General features: G+C 36.3%; 1 protein-coding gene across 4 annotated transcripts in view; it reads left to right on the plus strand.

The window, feature by feature from the left end:
* The window catches only part of PRKG1 (protein kinase cGMP-dependent 1), a 1,343,317-nt gene extending 1,331,226 nt beyond the window's left edge, over window positions 1-12,091 (plus strand). For all 4 annotated transcript variants that reach the window (XM_053663936.1, XM_053663935.1, XM_053663934.1 and 1 more), the window contains 4 exons: window positions 2,113-2,235; window positions 2,318-2,380; window positions 3,641-3,707; window positions 7,564-12,091. In XM_053663936.1, the coding sequence (XP_053519911.1) occupies window positions 2,113-2,235; window positions 2,318-2,380; window positions 3,641-3,707; window positions 7,564-7,662 (352 nt within the window). In that variant the 3' untranslated portion in view covers window positions 7,663-12,091. The remainder of the gene's footprint in view (window positions 1-2,112; window positions 2,236-2,317; window positions 2,381-3,640; window positions 3,708-7,563) is intronic.
* The last annotated feature ends 10,641 nt before the right edge of the window (window positions 12,092-22,732 follow it).

The following is a 22,732-nucleotide window of genomic DNA, read 5'->3' on the forward strand; positions in this document are numbered from 1 at the left end:
CACATTAGTACGACAGCTGTCACAATACAATCTAACAAAATTGTTTCGAGTGAAGTTAAAGACGACTTAAGTGCTATTAGAGCTTTCTTATGTGGAAAAAAATGAACTTTTTGGCAAACCCAATATGTCATTATAAAAAAGAAAACTCTACATTCAAAAATTTTTAAAAAATGTTTTCTTAATTTAAGGGAAATCTTTTAGGAGTTAATATTATTGCTGAAGAGGCACATTTCTGAAATTTAGCATTTATTTTAAAAAGCATGTGTGGTATAATCAATCCTGTGTCTCTTCATCTACATAGAGAAATGAATATAATTATATTTTAAAATCTTAATTACTGTTAACATTTTGGGGTATTGGATGATTTTTACATCTTTCTAATTTTATGTTTTATATATTACATGAATATCTTGGATTGAATATGCATCACTGGTAAAAAGCAAAAAGTGATCTTTGATTAGTGATTTTTGTCTTTTGAAGATAAATAAGTACACAAAAGCAACAGTACACATGTATGAGGAAAACATTAAACTGACAGTCAAGAATCTAAGATGTGGTTCTTCTTCATATTTAAAATAAAAATTTAAACTGGCAAGTTAACTTGAGAGTAAAGGGAATATTTAATCATAACATCACGAAAAGAAGAAATCCTTAAGTTCTAAGAGACTATTAAATAGAATTTCATGTTTATGTATTTTTTTAAGTGATAGAATTGTCAGGTTAAATTAGTCACTGATGATGTAGTACATTAAATAGAAAGTACCTGTCACAGAAAATTGAGACAGAAACTCTAGGCAGATGATCATTGCAGTTTTCTGCATAAGTAAATCTCCTGCTTATGCCCTATTTTAAGCAAATCATTGTGGCTGGTCAATAGAAGGAAATATTTTGCACTGCTATTAATAAGCATGATTGACAAAAAATAATAGTCCATGATGTTTTCGCAAAGACATATGAGCCTTGTATTAGGACAACAATTAATTTCCAAAGAAATAATTTTTCAAGGTATATCATTATTTTCCTTTCTGAACAGACTTTAGTCATTTCTGTGTTCCCTGGGCCTGGCACAAAGCCACATTCCAAGGATGGATAGGTTTAAAAAAAAAGCAATAGATCCAGCTCACGAGCACTTGGGTATTACATTTTTCCTAACAAAGAGGATTCCTTGTGTTGGGTTATCTACTGAGCTCTGAAGAGCAGGAAGAAAGGGATACGAGGAGCGTACTTTCATAGAAGCATTCATTCAACAGATACTTATTGATCACTTACTGTGTGCTAGGCATCCACTAGACTCCAGGATTACCAGTGGTGGGCGAAATTGAGTCCGTAAAGGAAGACATAATCTCATAAAGGAAGAAGTAATCACAAAGCATAATAAAGTGGCATAAAGGGTGCTTATAAGAGAAAAGGGAGAAAAAAAGAGAATGACAGGGGACTCTAATTTACATAAAATTTGATCATTAGATATTATGTTATGTTGGTTGATTAAGGTTACGTGATAGGTTATATTAGGTTGATGAGAGTAGGCCTTTTTAAGGAGCAACATATCGCTTAAGCTAAGACCTGATAAGTTAAGTTAGACATTAGCTAGGTAAACCTAGCCTTTTCTTTTGGCGAGAAACCCAAGGCAAAATAAACAGCACCCGTGAGAGAGATGGCCTGGTGCTTCAGAGAAGCAGGAGGCTGGCATGTCTGGACCCCCGAGTGAGGGGGTTGATGCCATAAAGTGGAGTCCTGTCACTGATGTGCTGTAGCCCATCCTAAAATTTTGGATTTCATCCCAAATGTACTCAGTGAGATGACAAGAATGAGAAATGGCCAGACAGTGCAAGAGACACCTTGCAGGACTAAGGATGGCAAAAGGAGTAGGTCACCTGCACTAAAAAGAAATGAGAGGGAAGCAGACAAACCTGACCCATTTATGGTTTTGTAAGTGGTTTATTTAGAGAGGTTTCCGCACTGTTTTGCTGTTAATTGTTTTATTTCATTATCTTCCCAATATAAGCCCCGCGATAAAAATTGATGTCACTTAGGGAGGTGTAACAATTAAGACTTAGAAAATAAATTTAGAAAACAAAGTAATATCCCTTTTCACATCTCTCATTCTTGCAGCCCACCTTTCTCAGGCCCCGATCCTATGAAAACCTATAACATCATATTGAGAGGGATCGACATGATAGAATTTCCAAAGAAGATTGCCAAAAATGCTGCTAATTTAATTAAAAAACTATGCAGGTAAGCATTCAACCACATTTTTTTTTGAAAAGTGTATAATATTAAAAATTAGATTTTTTATAAATTATTATCTCATTTTTAGGGACAATCCATCAGAAAGATTAGGGAATTTGAAAAATGGAGTGAAAGACATTCAAAAGCACAAGTAAGTATCCATTCCTTATCATTTTAAGTTTGAGAGTTCAGAAGACCTGAAAACATTTCCCTAGGCTGATGTTTTTTAAAGTTAGCCATTATATAACTGATACAAACAGTCACAAGAAATGTATAACTTAATTCTGGTATTCTATTCCTTACCAGTCTATTAAAAACAAAAGTCCTCCATCATATCATACCTCCTTTCCTAGACTAGAACCAAAAGATACGGGGTCCAGCACAAATAATGCCCCCTTTTTATTACAAAATCGTAAGCATATAACTCCATAACATGACAATATCACACTCAGGCACACTTTATGACACTTTAGGTAAAATGTTCAATTAAAAACTATAAATTATTATATCCATATTATTACCCTACCAACCACACTCAAGCAGGCATTACTTCTGCTGTATTTCTCTGATCATCTAATTAGATAGCATGGCAAAGAAAAAAATATATAGTCTCTAAAAAAAAGTAGAATATCTTAAATATCAGACCTTATGCATGTTGATGGATGTTCTAGAGCTAACCTCAGACCAAACTGGCTTTTCTCTATTTATCTGTTTCTGTAACACCCATACTGGAGGAACTTACCAAAATCCATATGAATATCTAAAAAGACTACTAAGATTTTGGAGTAAACATTTGCTAATGATGAACTCTTTCAGAGACAAAAACACAAGAAAAAACAAACAAACAAACAGAAAAACCCCTTTGTGTTATTTGCTCAACATTTCCACAGAAAAGCTGTACACAAAATACATTCAGTGCATTAAAAAAGGAAAAAAGGGAGGAGGATGAGACATGTAGAAATCAGTACAGTGATGTGAAAGGTTAATTAACTAAGCCTTCCTACTGAATCAGTGGCAAGGATAGGAAGGCGATTTTCTGTCCTGACTTTTCACAACTGATCCTACCTCCTTTCAAATAAAACATCCTGTAAGACATAGAGCCAAATATGTTATGACATTTTTTAAGTTATAATGACAGTGCAGAAACAAGGTCATGCAGATATTATGACAAATTACTAGAATAAAAAGTAGTTGCTTTCTCGTTGGTATTTAAAGATTTGACAATTCAATATTTTAAATGATACATTCCACAGAATAATCTAATTTTTAAAAATATGTGATTAAATGGAAAATTTTTTCTCGCATTGAAGATGCTTGCCTGTTTTTCTTCAGACATGAACCGTATATGTTTCACTGAGAAGGTGTTAACTGAGGCAAAATGCATTTAACTCTACTTTTTTTTCTTTCTTAGATGGTTTGAGGGCTTTAACTGGGAAGGCTTAAGAAAAGGCACCTTGACACCTCCGATAATACCAAGTGTAAGTAAACTTGCAGTTTGTCTATTTCTGCTTTACGGAAAAGTGTTTATGTCAGTTATTTTTAAAGTTTATTCTAAGATCAGGTAAAATAAACAATAGAAGTTAGCATATTAAAATAATTACATCTAAAATCCAAGCTTAAAAACAGATAAGCCAAGGGATGATTATATATGTACAGCATATGTATTTTACTGTTGCTTTTTTAAACTGTCCATTCTAATTTGTTTCTTTTATTTGTGAACAGAAGTTGACTTTTGGTTCGGTAAGTGTTAAAAGAGTATAGTGAATCTCCATCAACCAGGTTTCTTTTTCATAATATATAAACTTTATACACCACTGCCCAAGAATAAGAATGTACTCACACGTTTAATTAGTCATTCATGAATAATTATCATAAAAATGTATGTTTTAAGTTTCTCCAGATACGTGTTCTCTCTACATAAGACACCATATGCATGTGAGTGCACTTGTGCAGTTAGAACAAAGTGTGTCGTTTTGTGTTTATGATTCCAGTTGAGTCTGTATTGCTCTGTCCCCAAGAGCTGAACTGTAAGACCACATGAGAGCCTTCCTCTGGTTTCTGGTTGGGTTTGGTCAGCAGACCAGCAATTGTTTGCAGCAGCCATGGATTCCTGGCAAATACTGCTCCATGTATGCTCCTACGTAGTTCCCCCCACTGTTACCGTATTACTTCCCCGTCTTCAAACCATACAACAAAGGCACGATAGTCAAAATCATATGTTATTAGCAGAAAAATAGACACGTAGAAAAATGGAAAAGAACTGAGAGCTCAGAAATAAATCCACATATATATGGGCAACTAATTTTTAATAAAGTGTCCAAAACATACCATAGAAAGGAAAAGCCTCCTCAATAAATGGTGGCGGGGAAATTAGAAAGCCACGTGCAAAAGAATCAAACAGGGCTTTCTGACACCATCTATAAAAATTAACTCAAAATGGATTAAAGACTTGAGTATAAAACCTAAAACAACAAAATATGTAGAAGACAAGACAGATACTAAACTACGGATGCCAGTCCTGAAGGGATTTTTGCAAGCTTGACCCCAAAAGCAAGAAAAGTAAAAGCAAAAAATAGATGAATGCAACTTAATCAAACTAAAAGCTTCTGCACAGCAGAAGAACCCCTCAACAAAGTGAAAGGACAACCTATGGAATGGTAGAAGATATTTGCAAATGACACCTCTGATAAAAGTCTTATTTCCACAACATATGAAGAACTCATACCACGCAACAACAATAGCAAAAAAAAACAACCCACCCCAACCAGTTAAAAAATAGACAGAGGACCTGAACAGACACTTTTCCCAAGAAGACATACAGATATATCAAAAGATGCTTAGCTTCACTAGCTAGAAGCGAAATGCAAATGGAAAGCACAATAAGATACCACCTCCACCTGTTTAAATGGCTATTGTGACTATTATCAACAAGACAAAAAATCACAAATGTTGGAGAGGATGTGGAGAAAAGGGAACCCTGGCACACTGCTGGAGGGGATGTAAATTGGTATAGCCTCTATGGAAGACAGTATGGAGGTTCCCCCCCAAATTAAGAGTAGAGCAACTGTATGACCCAGCAATGCCACTTCTGTGTGTCTAGCCCCCACATTTTGAAAACACTTATTCATAAAGGTATATATAATCCTGTTTATTGCAGCATTATTCACAATAGCCAAGATATGAAACAACTTACATGTCCTTCAACAATGGATGATTAGATAAAAAAGGATGTTTACATATATACAATGGAATAGTACTCAGCCATTAAAAAAAAAAGAAAAGATGAAGTACTGCCCCCATTCACTTTGAGGCAATCCCGGGCCCAATTGTGTTCTTTTATTCTTTCATTGGGCTCTAAAGCAAACCAAAAAAACCCTCTCTTTTCTTAATACATCTGAAATTTTGCTAAATAGCTAGTCCACTGAGGAGACTAAGTGTTTATACTATATTAACTTGAAATTTATTTCAACTGACTGCATTTTTATTTTTATTCAATACTGCATATGTCTAATAAAATGGGCTGTAGCTTAACTAAGGGGAGAGGCCTGCTATGTGGTCCTGAGCTTTTCGTTTATATGTGTCTTTCTGGGACTAACTCAAGACAGTTCCATATGCAGAAACATTTCCCTGCTTCTAAGACTTACTTCTGTGCTAAAGTTTATGTTTAGTCACAAACACAAACAAAACAGAAAAGCCATTACCACTACGGATGCTAATTGCATTCATGAAGTTTTGTTTTTAGAAGCATTGAAGGAGAAACTTGGAGAGATAAATATTAAGCCTAAATTATCCTAGTCTAAATATATTATTGGGAATTTCCTTTTATGCAACAGTAAAAGGGGAGCTATATATCTGTAAATGGTTTTAAATGTTAGAATAGGAGGGGAACTGAAGTGTTTCCTCACTGCTTTAACCACTGCTCTATAGATTAAACTTTGTCCAGTAAATTTTTGCTTGAGTTAGAAATGGCTTATTATTATAGTTGGAATAAATACCCACAATCCTTAAGATGGCCTACAAGGTTCCCCATAAGCTGACTCCTACGTGTTTCTCCTATTTCTCATTCTATTCCCCTTCCCTCTTGTGCAGCAGCAGTGCTGGCCTCTTTTGCTTATTTCCTGGCATGGAGCTCTCCCTCTCACCTCAGGACCTTTGCATGTGCTCTTTATTTGAACTCATTGATTTTTAGGTTTACAATAATATTTTTTCAAAGAGGCTTTCCATGATGACACTTATTGTCTCACATCACTTTTTTATAGCACTAACCAAAATGTAAAACAATCACAAAAATCTATAGATAATTATAATCACACAATTCATTCCTCACTAGAGTATTGTGGGGGCGACTTCCTTGCAAGTCCCCCTGGGTGCCACAGATGAAAGTAAATATGACCGAGACATGACGTGATCTGCTTGGGGTGAAGAAGTGAGCAGTGGCCAGTTTCTCTGGGGAAAAAGGCCAGCAACGGCCAGGTTCTCCGAGGAAAAAAAGGCCTTAAGCTCCCTCTTCCAGTGCCTTTTATTGGGTTCTAATACACAGGAATACAGGGCAGCAAGGATCAAACAGTAGATAACATTTCAAAGAAATCTGAGGGCTTAGTATGAGTCAGTCTGTCAGGAACAGAGTTTTAGGGTGTCCTGCTCGAACCCTTAACATATGAATGAAAGCACTCTTAGAGCAGATTTTACAGGTTAATCAGGAAGTCTTTGTGATGCTAGATTTTTCCCCAGGACACTCTCTAGCAAGGCAAGGAGCTGCACCTCTCCCCAACAGGTATTCAGACCCTTAAGGGGATTAGAGCCAGGAAGTGCTTCTCCCAGAGGTCATGGGGACTCGGGCTATGTAAAAGCCAGGGGGGTGAGAGTCCATTGCTCTTTGTTACAGCCTCCCAAGTCCTTCCATGAAGGCCTCCCAAGTGATGGAGTCTGACTTAGGTTGCCCCCTGCTGTGAGGGGTCTTACCTGTCAATGCTTTGGGGGCAGGGAGAGGAAACTGAGGCAACATTTGCTACCAGAGACAAGCTTTGTCTCCTGCAGCTCACATTCCAAAGGTTGTCCCTTGCCCTTAGCCACAAGGGATCGAGATACAATTCCTAAAACCAGGCAGAGCGGTCTACAACAGAGTATAAACTCCATGAGGGCAAGAACCATATTTATTTTTAGTCACCCTTTTACCCCCAATAAAATGAAGCACAAAACCTGCTACCCAGAAGACATTCAACAAACAAGTCATTCCACTCAGGCATGAATAAAGAGTGATATTATTTAAAAATCTATCATGGGATTTAACTAAAGAATCAGACACCTTTTTACTATTCATTCTCTCATTTCTAGGTTGCATCACCCACAGACACAAGCAATTTTGACAGTTTCCCTGAGGACAATGATGAACCACCACCTGATGACAACTCAGGATGGGACATAGACTTCTAATGTATTTCTCTTACCTGCTTCTGCCTTGCTGAAGACAGCTTTTCCTGAGACACAGCTGCCAGCACACCTGAGGGAAAGAGAGAAGATTAGTGCTCGGGGTCACCATGATGCCTTCGATCGATGCTGCTCCAGTAACTCCAGTGGCATTAGGACTTGTCGCTTAGATGACAATAGTGCTCTTTTTACATGTTTTCTGTTTGAACCTAAAAATAGCAGTTGCCATGGTGGTCCTGAAGCAAAGCTTTTCACCAGTAAAGAGATGTTTTCTATTGTTGCCATGATCTAGCTTCGCTCTGATTATAATTTGAAAGATAGTAAGAAACACTTCAATCTCGTAAGAGAGTCTGTACCTTGCTAGAATGATCAACAAGATCAAAAAATAATACATTGGGTACAATGGATTTCTATGGTACAAAAAACTGGGCTCTTCCCTTTCTTCACGTGAGGGTTGGAGGATCTGTTACCGTGGGCCGGTGTACATACCACACAAAAGAGGACCACACATCTGTTGGTCACAGAGTACGTGTCAAACCAGTGCTAGTAGTCCCATGATTTCATTTCCCAGCCGTGATGATGACAAGACTGAATGTTACCTTTCCTTTCTGACAGACTTAAAAAAATGGTATGTTAAAAGCACAACTGCTATGGATTCTGCTGAGAAATCCCATAGCAGGTATATATGCGATTTCACAGAGGATTGAAAAAAAACCAACGTGCATGATATTTGTTTCTTTTTGATAAATTGGCATGACAGAGTGGAAAAAGGCAATTCGCAACCATTTCATAATTTTTTAAAATATTGTGCTTAAAGATGGTCCTGGAAATAAGTGACTAGCAGCAATTGGTTTTTATTTATTATCTAACACACCCTCAAACTGAGGCTTAAATATTCCCTTTTATAGAAATAAACCCTTGGGTTCAGGGTGGGGTGGGATGGAAAGGGATCAAGATTCATCCAAAAAATAAAAATAAAAAACTATATAGGTGCTATGTATATCTTTCATCTGTAAATGTCAGTGTTTGAACAGACAACACAGATTCTAATCATTACATGTGTAGCCAGAGACTCAAGCATTTTCACTAAATTTATCAAACCAAACTCTTGTCACATTTCTCTTATACAACATAGTGTAGGGTTGATAGAGGAAGGTTATTAAAAACCTGTTTGAACTAGCTTCTTGTCTTAGGCCTGAACCAAGAAAAAATGTAAAAAAGAAGAAGAAGAAAGAAAAAAGAATAGAAAGAAAATGAAGGAAAGAAAGAAAGCAAAAGAGGAAAGGAAGGAGAAAAAGGAAGAAGAAAGGAAAGAAGGAAGGAATAAATCATTGAGATTCACTGATTCACCAGATGAGAAAACTTACTTAATGTCAAGGAATAAGACAAGAATTTGGCCAGGTATTGATTACATTGTGATGAATTAGCTGATATTAGTCTGTGTACTTGTGAAAGTAGGAAGGCAATAGAGAAGAAAACAGCAAATTGATTTCCTAAAAATAAGGTTAACTAAATCAAACAAAAATATTATAATTCTGAAATATCATACTACCTAGAAAAGACTGGATTTGAAAATATCAAACTGATTTATCTTTCTTACATGGGGAAAAAGTCAGCAACTTAAATCGAGTCCTTTGCCAGCAGGCCAGTTGACTATTATTAGGTGTCATAAGTAGCAGAAATATTGAGAAGCTTTTTTGGCTAAATAGCATTACATCTACTTAGACAAATGCATAACCATACAAGCTGTCATCCTGGTTTGGAACTGTGTGTGTAATTTGGTATATTAAATAGGGGTTTGCATATTTCTAGTAGAGAGTGTTTTTAAAAGTCAATCAAATATAGACATTTCTGCAAAAAAAAAATCCACTTGGATCATTTACTTTATCCAAGAAGGCATATGATATTTTTTTTGTTTGAATTTTTCATTACTAAGAGTACTTTAGAATATATCTTATTAAAATATAATAATCTAAGACATTTGGAGAATAAAAGTATTATGAACATATTATATATAATTAGAATAAAATTAAAGTTTGATTCTAAGATATTATTTTGTGTTAGAGTTTTTTCCTCCTTTATAAACAATTTCTCAAAATCAATCTATTTCCCAAGATTTTGGAATATAAAATTAAACATATCAACCTAAAATCCAGCTATACACACTATTTCAGAAATTGTATATTGCTTTTAATTGGCTTTTAAAACAAATTCAATATTCTAGTTAATGGTCAGGAATTTTCGTTAGAGAGTAGGTTAGGCATGCTAAAGGTTTTCTAGAATATTAAATATACCTAGATATTAAGAGTCTGCTCCTGCAACTTTTCAAAAATCCCAACAGCCCCAGAGATTAGCACTTACTATGGCTTTTGGAACTGTGGTTCAAGTCTAAGACGACCAACATGTACAAGTTCTATGGAGAAGGAAGTAGTACTCAGCACAATGTACCTGTAGGTCATTTCTCCCACGTGTTATTGCATCTTTGTTAATTTTATCTGTGGAATTACATTTGGATGACTAAAGCAATCACCTAACAATGAAAGTGAGGTAAATCATCCAAGAATGACTAACAGAAAACATTCGTTTAATTTTCCACATTGAATTTTAAGGAATTAAATCTTGTCTTAATGAAGACATTAGGGCTAAAATTCGTGGTCAGCTTCATAAAGTCTGTCTCACTTTACTTCCGAATTTTTCATGGCCCCTCTATTTTTTCCTACACTAAGGACATCTGGATAAGTGTCACTATTCTTAGTCACAACCTATTTGACTTGTTAACTTTCTTGTTAATACTTTATGTATGGGAAATAAGGGCTTTCTGTGTCTTGACACAGGAAAACTGAAAACTGCCAAGGAAAGGAACATTATAACAGTGTATATGAGACAGATTGAATACATTAGAAAAATTATTTCTAGAAAATTATAATTTTTATGTTTGTACCTTCTTTGTTATTATTAATATATGAATCAGACTCATGTGGCATTTAAAACATTTGAGTATATTCTTTACATGCCATACTTTTTACTTAAAATGATGGGATATGCATGTGAACTACACATGTATAATATATAAATTCAACCCTTATATTTTCTTGTTTCATTTCTAAATGACAACACTGATGGTAAGCTTAAATTGAAAGAAGTTAGCAACCATATTAAAATTAAGGGTATTAGAACTGATTTCTTACAGTAGCAGCAATCTGTGCATTATCCATAACAATCTTCCTTTCACAGGACCACAGACAAATATTTATGTAAATAGATATTTTTCGTGTGATATTTTATGGTACATATAACTTTTTTTAGCATTTCACGGCATTATTATTTCATTTTATTTGTACTGAATGTTTTTAGGTCTAAGTAGACTTGAATTAATGTCATAATTGTCAGTATTATTGAAAATTACGTCAACTGTACTGTTACTCATCTGTCCCATAGTTTAGAACATGACCTGGCTATCTGGCATTGTTGCAAGTGCCTTAAATTCATGGCATCCTATTAAAAAAAAACAAATTTGGTGTTATGCTGCATGACAAAGACAAACACACCTCAAAATGTTGTCCTTTCTTAGCTTGCTGCGTTTTACAGTTCTTTCTGCTAACAATTTATAAGCCTTTATTATATAATATTGATGAATTACAGAAATGATGAAGTTGTTCTCTTATTTCTGTTAAATGTACCAGAGCTGTGTATCTGTTAATGAGATACAGCGTCATTTCTGTGAAATGTATAAATGTATGTGCAGGTCAAATTAATATATGACATACTATCACAGTCTGTATACAGGTATTCCTGTTTTGCTAAGCTGTGCAGATTCAGTTTAAAAAATTAGTATTGTCAAGTTCTAATATTTTTCATTTTATAGACTCTAATAACAATGGTCCAACTCAAAAGAAAAATTAAGAAATGACTGCTAACCAAACCTTGTTATGAAACCGATGAGTATCTTGGTGCACCACTCAACAAAACAGGATGCTTTCTCTGAGTTCTTGTATATGCAAATCATTTCTGAGGCAAGTTTTCAACAGACCTAGAAAGCTAAACCTTGAAAGTGTGTCGTTAGCCCTGCTCTTTCTGCCCCAGCATCCACCACAGACAGAGCTCTGAGATCTTGACAATGACTCAGAGATTTGGGCTTTTCAAGAAAAGGGCCATTTCTTTGAGCATCATTTATCAAGTTTATTTCATTGTATGATGTTTTTACAACTGGTCAGTTCTTTTGTACTCTTACAGCTATGGTTATTTGATTGTCCTCTTACAATTTGTTCTACATGAAAGAGTTCTTTGTTAGTCAGAATGCAACAACTGTCATCAAATGGTCATTGACCACTTGCACTCTTTTGATGTAGATTAAAAACTTTTTCATAAACTTAATCTGCTTTGATTTGCTCTGTATTTTTCCTGCAGCTGTAATTGCTGAGTGCCTGTTGTACACTTTATAGAATTGAAATAAAAAAAAATAATTACTTTTGAATCTAGTCGATTTTTAATTCAGACAAGATTCTAGGCATAGGACTGATATATCATTACGGGAATTGAAATACTGGGCAGGGCTATTGAAGACTGTCATCCTAACAGTGTAGAAAGTACAACCAAGTGTCCTCCATCAAATAATGCATTATGAGTGAATATAAAATTAATCTGACAAACTGGTTTAAAGAATTCAATAGGGATAATGTTAGGTCATCCAGTGGGAATAGCCAAGCAAATATAGAGACCCACATAAACCTGAAAATTAGCATTTTCTGCCCACCACCACCATCTACCTTTTTGGGGGCTACCACAGGTCAAACTCTGAACTAGGTATACCATCGAAGGGATAATTCTGAAATCCTACTACATGCTAGCAGGGAATTCTTTCTTATGAAAAGCAACTTCATGAATCTTTGCCTTAAGGTTTATTTACTGAATCTCTCTGGAAAGCTTCTTATGCATAAAGAATGTAGATTTAGAGAACAATGCAATCACAACAAACTTAATGCCCCAAAGTCCTGGTGAACATATTCTTCCTACATCCCTTTGTTCCTTGCTTCAGTGAATGGTACACAAATTTTAACTGACTGCAGTGTAAACATTCCCTTACTCTGCCTTTGTCTTACTGACATCATGTTGCCAGTGATGGTGAGTTGAAACCCCTTTTTAATGAAAGCAAGAAATTCAATCCAGTTAAAGCTCTGAGAGCCAATGAAACAACTTTTAAAAGTTATTATGTTACTAGGGCACAGCAATAATTTCATTTCTCCTGCAAATAGAAGTGAACTAAGTTTTTAGTATCTTTTTAAGTTCTGTGATTTTCATACCCTGATCTAAGAATGGTCCTTTTTGATCCTGAAAGGTTATTTTTGAATTGATCACACTGTTGTTTGGGCTGGGGTGGGGCACACAGATCAATACTCAGTCATCAGAGGAGTGGTTGGGAAGGGTGGGGGATGAGGGCAGGGGAAGTTGACAATGGTGAGACTATTGTGTCCGGGACACTGTCACGTCTTGTACATGGTAACTCCAAATGAATCAAATCACTGCACAATTACTCTACTATGGCAATAAGAATCAATTATAAATGCATCTGAGATGAATGTATTGATAATGTTATGCTTGCAGACCTGTGCTCAGATTCTCAGTTATAGTCTGTGCGATATGAGTCCAGGACGACAGCCATACTAATATTCTGAGAGTATTGTTTAGAGTTTTCCTCTATCCTATCCTTTCTCCAACTTAAAAAGACTATAAATTGATAAAATAATGTTTGCCTCTGGTATCTGTGTTTTTACCCAGGGTGAGATTATGGAACAAAAGGCAAATTCATCCACAAGCCAGTTAGCAAAGCCAGACAGACAAAGTCTCAACTTCATGCAAAAAGAATAAAAAGGAAAGGAAACAAGGCATTCCTAACCACCCCAAATGTTGACCACATACTCCATAAAAATTGTTGCGCAGGCTTCAGGCATATGTTCCAGACCAGTGTTTTTCAAATATCAATGCCATAAAACATATATGGGAAATATGGCAAAAATATAGATGTACAGAATCACCCAGAGGTTTTTTGACATACAACCCCAGGAACCTGAATTTTTAATAAGCAGTTGGTTTTGGTGAAAACATCTACACGCATCCATGGAAGAGGAGCAGGAAAAGAAGGCCCATGGGAATGCATCTCAAAACTAGTGTGGTGAAAGAGGAAAGAAAAATGTCTATAGACATGCATGGATATCCAAAGCCTATTAAATAGCCTCAAATATGTTAAATGACATTTTATTCCACCTATATGTGTTCTTTCCACTTTCCATACTAACATAGCATGTTAATAATGAACTATTTTTATTGAGGAATGCATCTACATCTTCATGTACAAAACCAAAAAGTTACATTTATCCCTATTTCTGGTGCCTGGTGTATCAGAACAGGATAATGAAAATTTAATTTGTGTGACAGCTGTTAGTCCTCTAGGGAGAAATGATAATAGTCTTGAGCTTCTGGCTCAGCTGCATTTTGAGTGCAGTTCACCAGTGTCCTATTTCCTTACCTGAGGAATTTCCTGCCCAATGGAAATCAGGTTTAGCCTTTTGACTTTTCTCTGCCATTGACAAGTAAGTCTGTCACTTTAAGAAGGAACCTTAAGAGCCAATTTTTGCTTCAACATATTCTCCTTTCCTTATAATACTGTGATAGGCAATTCTTCATCAGTGGCAGATGAGGCAGAATGAGGATGAACAGCCCCTAGCCAACCCACGAAGGCTTTATGATGAACTATACTATTGCTTGAAGCCAGTAAGATTTTGGCTTGGCCTATTTCGGCAGCATAAGCTTGCCCATTCTGACAGACAGAAGCCAAGGCCTGTCCTCGCCTCTGCATTTGAGTTCACCAACGTGAACAATCTACTCTCAGGCAGAAGACAATGGAATACATCTTGACACTCAGTGTGAGGGGCAGTATAACTGCAATAAAAATTTGATGAATTCACTGAGTTGCTTAGTCCTTTGACAAAACTACCTTAAACTATGTAAAGCAAAGATGCATTTACAGGCTAATGAAAAGAAACATGCTCAGAACACAGCCCACCTAAAATTGGTGCAACCAGTTATTCAGGCCACTTGTGTGAAGACTGAAACTTAGAAGAACCAGGGTTACTAGCATGAGAAGTGAAGAGCCACAGGAGAAATTATGTTAGTGATGAGAGTGTAGGATTAGAATTCTTAGGGAGAACATGAATGATTCTTCAAGAGTATTGGAAAGAAATGAGAGGCTGAGAGTTTTAGTAATAAAAACAGATTGGAATAGGAACCAAACACCATCTTAACCATAATTATGATGTCATATATATAATTCCTTGCTAGGTTACATGTGCCACACATTGCTTTGTGAATTATTGTAAGTTACTAGGCCCTTAGCTTCTTTACCCATAAGATGATTATTAAAATTTATTTTAGTAATAAAATTCTGTGATTCTAAGTCACTTCACTTTTATGAGCCTCCCTTTCCTTATTTTTCAAAAGCAGAGGTTTCAAACTACCACCCACAGGATGAGTCCACCCCACTCCCCTCCACCTATTTTTGTAAATGAAGTTTTATTAGAGAAGTCCAATACAAATCATCTACAGCTGCTTTCGCACTACAGCTGCATGTAAGCTGAATAGTGAGAAAGATGTCGCACGGCAGTTAATGCCTAGAATATTTACTATCCAGCTCTTTCTGGAAAAATCTGCCAACCGCTATTCAAAAGAAAGGACTTAAAATGGGCCAGTGATTTTCTAGTTGAGTTGTCCATAGAGCCTCACAGTGTGGAAGTGACGTCTCAGAGTCCAGCAGGGTGAGCTGTGGGGGACTATGTTACAGAAAGGAGATGTGTAGTGAGTAGGCTGAAGGGGTCCCAGTTTTCTAATTCTAATTCAGTCAGAGAATTGCTGAAATTACCTCTTCTACATATTAAGAGAGTATGTAATTTCATTTGAAGAAACTATTCCATTAATTTTTAATGTATGAAAAACCACTGAACTACATTATACTTCACATTTTTCTCTTTTATAAAAGAGCTCATTTCTTAGAAGAAAAATTAATTGAAAAGATCCATAGAGAGAGAAATTAAAATAGTGGTTAAATTTGGGAAGGAGAGTAGTGACTGGCAGTGACTCCTCTTGGGGCACTGGTAGCTTAATTAAGCCTTGATCAGACTGGTGACACAAGCGTGTTCACTTTGCCAACACGCATCAAATTGTGTGTTTGTATTTTTCACTTAAATTCACTTTTAAGAGAGTTGAAACATATAACAAAAATATATGATATACCAAAAATGATGAGCTTTACGCTGTTTCTTGGTCTGTGAGTCTGAGTTCAAGGAAGCGTTACTGCTTTGTACATTTTCCTCGTGTATAAATAACCTCAATTAAATATATTTTTAAAAAATCTTGCCCTGGTTGGTGTGGCTCAGTGGATTGATTGCTGGCCTGCACACTGAAGGGTTGCCAGTTTGATTCCTGGTCAGGGAACATGCCTGGGTTGTGGGCCGGGTTCTCAGTTGGGGGTATATGAGAAGCAATGGCCCCTCTGTCTAAAAATAAATAAATAAAATCTTTTAAAAAATCTTTATTCCTTCAGTCCTAATCCTCCTCCAATCTATTCCCCTTATTGAGGACCAATTCTTGTGGGTATTTTTTAATGCCAATCTTATCTTCCAACTCCTAGCTTCCTCAAGGGTCCCTGCATGCCCTCAGGATGCTGTCAAACTTAATGAAGCTAGCTTCCAGACTCTTTAGAATGCATCCAGGTCTCCAGCCACTTGCTTCACTTCCAGCCTTTTGCAGCTACTTTCTGAGGGAGAACAAAAATTCAACTGTCTTCTCACTCCAATGACTAATTGACGTTGTTCTGACCAGAGGCATGACTACCTTCAGAAAGCTCTCTCTGACCTGTAAGTACTTCCTTGGTTTATAAGCACTGGTCCAAAGCCTGTATATTGAGATAAAGAAAGCATTGTTTTAACGACCGAAGAAGTGAAGAAGGACTCTGTAAAAGCCGGTGATTTGGGCAGGGGGCAGGATGAGGGGAAACATGATGGAGATTGTGTCATCTTGAGGCCACTGGGAAACAGCTAGAAAAAAGTTATTGAAGTTCTAGAAAAACTCTTTGGAGATAAATTTATGTCATTGTGGAACAAATTTTGAGCAAACTACACTTCAAAGAAGTTTGATATGGAAAAAGGTTTACCTAAGACAATTTAAGAATTGTTTATTTGTATGTATAAATGATACACTGCAAAGTTCTAAATATAGCTTAATTTCTTTATGGCTACTTTATTGGAGAAGCATTGGGCTGGTGAAAAGGAGACCAGGAGTTCCAAGTGGGGTCCTCATGCTGACACTAATATACCATAACTTTGACTAAGTAACCTCACTTTCCTCTATCGTATTTTCCCATCTGAAAACCTACACAAGAATATACACTAAACCCTTTCAGGAATCTTTCACTCACTATAACAAATCCAAAGGAAAGGAAAAAACCCTAATATTTAAAAATAAATGAATAAGTACAACAGTACACATGCAGCTTAGAAGGGAAATTCTTAGGAGACAAGAGATTATAAGAAATTCCTGAAAAAGAAAAAAAATGAAAAACAAGAAGCCAGACATGGTTGCCTTAGCAAGAGTAAACACAGTTTTTAAAAAATGGTTTTAACTCAAGACCAAGGGACAGTTTAGTGCAAAAAGGTGAGAGGAACACCAGGGGAAAAATACTGGAAGACAGAAGCAGGGAGAGGCCTGGGCAGTTGACAAGAGTTTGTATAAGGCTGTGCTATTCCATGTAGCAGCCCCTAGCCACATGGGGCCATTCATAATTAAGTGAAATTTTGAAATTTTCAATTCCTCAGTCATAGGAGCCACAGGTGGTTAGGACCATATGGGTCAGGGCAGATACAGAATATTTCTAGCAGCACAGAAAGTTCTATTGGGCAGCGCTGACATAGAGTGTCATGGCAGAAGAAGCCCGCTCCACAGCCTTAAATTACTATGTACTTCCAGATTAGGTAAAGAAAAAAGATATTTCTAACTGCACAGAATGTCTTCCACAGAACAGAGAAAAGGAATACCCTCTCACTAATTTTATGAGGTTGGCACAATCTTGATCTAAAATCAGACATGAATAATACAAGAAGGAAACAAAGAATTTATTTCAATCTCTCTAAGAAACATAGACACAAAAACTCTAATCAAACTATCAGTGAAATTAATCAAACAGTGTATATATGTTAAAAGTAGCCAACTTAGTTTTATCTCAAAAATACAAAGAAGTCAAGGGAAATAAAAACAAAATAAGCAATTGGGATTCCATCCAACTAAAAAGCTTTCTGGAGAGGGAAGGAAACCATCATCACCACGAAAAGGCAGACTTTCCAGTTGAGATGGCAGAGGAGGTCAACTCTGGCAGATGGCAGACTCTGCTCACCTCCTCCCATGACCACATCAAAATTACAACTCAACTATAGGACACCCATCGCTGAGAACCACCTGAAGACCAGCTGAACAGAATTCCTGTAACTAAAGATGTCAAGAAGACATGTCAAGGCTGGTAGGAGGGATGGAGACGCAAAGAGGACAGGTCCCACACCCACTCTGTGATGATTAAGAAACAGAAGGGATTTCTTGGCCGTGGAGGCCCCCTCTGAGGAGCAATGGGTCCCAGGGTCACGCCAGACTCCCTCGGCCCCAGTACCAGTGCTGGGAAGAGAAGTGCCCATGACATCAGACTGGGAAAACCAGCAGTGCTGCCTCTGAGGAAGACAAAGCGGTGCTAGAGACAAAGTTGCTGCTCTCAGTGGGCCCTCAAAGACTCGCTTGCTCACAGACTCACTCTAAGCTCAGAAAGTACCACAGACCTATAGGGAGGAACTACCATATTTTGTCATGTGTAGTGCACACTTTTTTGCCCAAATTTTTGAGGGAAAAATAAGGCTGTGCATTATACATGGTAGTATTAATTCCTTATCTATATAAATGTTTGTAATTCTTTATTTATGCTTATGTGTTAAAAGTGTAACTCTAGAAATAACAGTATCTGTATGCAAAATAATACCCTCTATAATACAAAAAACAAGCATCTAAACAAATAAATAATAATTGAATTAAAAAATTAAGACAAAAGATTTTTTCCTGAAAGTATGGACCAAAAACATGAGTATGGACTATATGGGGCAAAATAATTATAAGCTGACTACAGGGCAAGAGCTGGAGGGGCGGGGTTGGGGCAACCTTCTCCAGTGACAGAAGCATTGGCTGACATGATTGGACAACCTGGAAGAAATGAATAGGTTCCTAGAAACATAGAATATTCCAAGAATCAGGAGAAACAGGAAACACCAGTAACTACTGACAAAACAGAATCGGTAATAACACTGAAGAGACAAAAATTCTTAACCAGATGGCTTCACATTAGATTTTATCAAGCATTCAAAGAAGAATACCTATTCTGTCACTATTCCAAAAAGGGAGAAAGCCCCAAACTCACTTTACAAGGCCAGCATCACCCTGACACTAAGACCAAAGATAATACAAAAAGAGAAAATTATAGGCCAATAGCTCTGATGAACATAGACGCAAAAAAACCGCAACAAAATATTAACAAACCAAGTTCAGCCATACATATTTTTAAAAGAGAAGGAGAGAATCATCAATGTGTGGTTGCCTCTTGTGTGCCCCTAACTGGGGATCTGGCACGTGCCCTGACTGGGAACTGAACTGGCAATGCTTTGGTTCAAAGGCCAACACTCAATCCACTGAGCCACACCAGCCAGGGAAGATTCAGCAGTACATTAAAAAAAATCATACACCATGATAAAATGGGATTTATTCCTGGAATGCAAGGTTACTCCAGTATCCACATGTCATTGAAAGTGATACAGTATGTAAACTAAATAAAGGATAAAAACCTTATGATCGTATCAATAGATGCAGGAAAAGCATTAACAATATCCAGTACCCATTTATGATAAAATTTTAAAAACCTGTCAGCAAAGTGGGGAGTGAGAGAACATACCTCAACATAATAAAAGCCATATATGACAAACCTACAGCTAACATCATACCTCACAGTGAAAGGTGAAAGCTTTCTCTTTAGATCGAGAACAAAACAAAGATTTCTACTTCCACCACATTTATTTACCATAGTATTGGAGTTCTAGCCAATCTGAGAATTGCAATCAGAGAACAGCAATCAGAGAATAAGAAGAAATAAAGGCATCCAAGTTGAAAGAAGAAGCTAAACTGTTATTATTGGCAGGTGATATGATACTGTATTTTGATAATCCTAAAGATTCTACCAAAAAACTATTAGAATAAATGAATTCAGTACATTAGAAGGATACAAAATTAGTATTCAGAAACAGGTTGCATTTTTATACACTTATAATGAATTATCAGGAAGAGAAATTAAGAAAACAATCCAATTTGTAATTGCATCAAAATTAGAATTAAAATGACAATTAGAATCTAAGATAAGGTTCTCAATTTATGGAGTTCTAGTGTGGTTCCATTGAAAGGCTGTACATTGCATTCCCAGATAAAAGTTTAAGGTCTCTGGATTATTATAAATATTATATTATAGGAAAGTTCTAGGCCAAACAAATCTTCAGAAAATTGTATGTATATATAACTATTCAGAGACAATAAAAATATGAGAATATTATTTTTCATCTACTTAAACAAGCAAATATTAATAATTTAAGGTTCAAAAAGAAGATACAAACCTATATGGTTATGTATAATAATACAGTAGTTACAATGCACTGATACTTCCATTTCTTTAGAGCCAAGTTTTCTAGTTAATGTATGAGTTATATAGAACCATGGAAATCTTAATAAAACAACAGTGGAAGTGCAGCTGCTAGCACAATATATGTAGCTATTAGAATTAGTACTGATTGGACTTCGTCCTTTGGTAGTTGAGAGCTTATATGTGCACAGAATCCTAGAAGACCACAGAGGAACACAACCAGCTCATGAGAAGCGCCGTGGCCGGAGTGCACAGAGGAGGCTGATCCGCAGCTGGTTGCAGGGTCTTACCTTGCCGAGTCATCACGCTGATCTTGGCTAAGGGGGCAAAATTGGTCAGATTTTAAAAAGCAAAATAAAGCATCAATTTACATGACAGCTAGATAAAACTATGCCTGTGAACATCGGTAAAAATCAGAAGGGACTCTGAAGGAATGTCATTAAAGCATCATAGTCCTTTGTTACCTTATGTGCATGTGCCTGTGTTAGGTTTACTGAGTTACAATTTACATAGAGTACATTTTGTCCTTTTCATGAACAGTTCTGAATTTTAATAAACTTAGACTTTCATTATGCAGAACAGGTCCATCACCCCCCAAAGTTCTCTCATTTGCCTTTGCAGTTGCTTCTCCTTCTGGCCCCAGCCTCTGGCCATCACTCATTTGTTTTCTGCTTCTACAGTTTCACTTTTATTCCACTTTTCCAAAGTGGAATAAAATGGAATCATGCAAAAAAAAATTACTGCTGGTAGTTAGGCATTGTTATTATTTAACAATTAGTCATTTTAAACCAGTCCCAAAGTTTTTCTTACAGCTCAATTTTCTTAAAGAGAAATCCTGACAGAAAAAATTTTTTTAAAAGTTTCTACTAAAGAATTTCTTTGAAAGAATAAAGATTTCTGGAAGATGTTTGATAATATTATTTCTAAATATTCAGCAAATATTTTTGTGTTCTAAAGTTAGATTCTAAATGTAAAATTGTATACTGTTACTTTAGTGTTATGATCTAAAATATATTTATAAGAATGATTTTAGAATAAGAAGTGAGTCAACCTCAGTAAAACTTTTCAAACTGCCACTGATGTTTTAGATGAGGCCCTATCCCCAGTTTGGGATTGAGCTTTCTTCCCCATCAATGTTTGCATCATCTTCTCACAGATCACCTCTATCTAGCCCAGTGTGTTTATAAGAAGAGCTCTCTTTAAAGTAATGTCTACACTTAATAAACGACTGAGAGCATTTTGCAAATATCAACACCTTTGTAAATTCAGTTTAGTCACAAGCTTATTTAGAAGGTATGAAAGTGTCAGGCAGAGAATCTAATGGCTAATTGGCTTTCTATCCAAAGCATATCCTGTTACCTCCTTCTGATAATAGTTACTATTATTTGCAATTGCTAATAATTTTAGAAGAGAGCTGTGGTTAGAGCTGTGAAGTCTCTTCTTTTTGGGTGTAGTTCCTAATTGGCAGGCATCATTCTAAATTTGTTTGGGAAATTACCTTGTTATGGTTTTATATACCTGAGATTAGTAAATTAGTAAGTAAATAACTAAATAAATGAAGCTTTTCCTTGCAAGTGTGTATGTAAGAAATGGGAGAGAAAATAATAGAATCCTCTTGCTTTTGTAGCAATCAAAAGATAATTATTAGTCAATTAAGGTGCTTTTTCCCCTGAAAGACTATTAAGAACTCTGCAGGTCTGTGAATCTTAAACTGTTTGTACCTAAAAAAAAATAACACCAGAATGCCTGTTAAAATGTGTATTTCCAGACCTTGCTCCTAGTGATTTTTTACTACAGAGGCCTGGAGTGAAATGGATGACTCCATTTTTAACACTCCCCCTTGATGAAGTGTAATGTAGGTGTCCTTCGAATACACTTCGAAAAACTCCACCACCGACCCATCTGTCCTCACCAGCCAAGCCTGTCACCTTTCTAGTTCCGAACTCCTCACTCTCTGCCCTGGGACTGAACTACAGTTCTAAACTCTGTGCTTTCCAAACTTGGGAACACATGCACATTACACATGCATACATCTTCCCAGAGCCTTGCTCTGGGCTCCCATTTTCAATGTCTGTTGCAGAGCCTGGAAATATTATTATATTTAACATCCCGAATGATTCTGGTGCAGAGCCAGGGGTTTGGGACGGATTGCCCTTGCTCAGCACTGGTCAGACAGTCACCTGGAATGCTTGTGTAATCGGATGCCCAGAACTTGGGGTATGCTGATAAATGGTTAGTAACCAGCATTTTTGAAAAATGCATGCATATATATATATATATATATTATAAATTTTACTCACAAAGAATATGCAGCAT

This window comes from Artibeus jamaicensis, unplaced genomic scaffold (genome assembly GCF_021234435.1).
Source record: "Artibeus jamaicensis isolate MK-2021 breed Jamaican fruit bat unplaced genomic scaffold, CSHL_Jam_final contig_332, whole genome shotgun sequence".
NCBI classification, from domain to species: domain Eukaryota; kingdom Metazoa; phylum Chordata; class Mammalia; order Chiroptera; family Phyllostomidae; genus Artibeus; species Artibeus jamaicensis.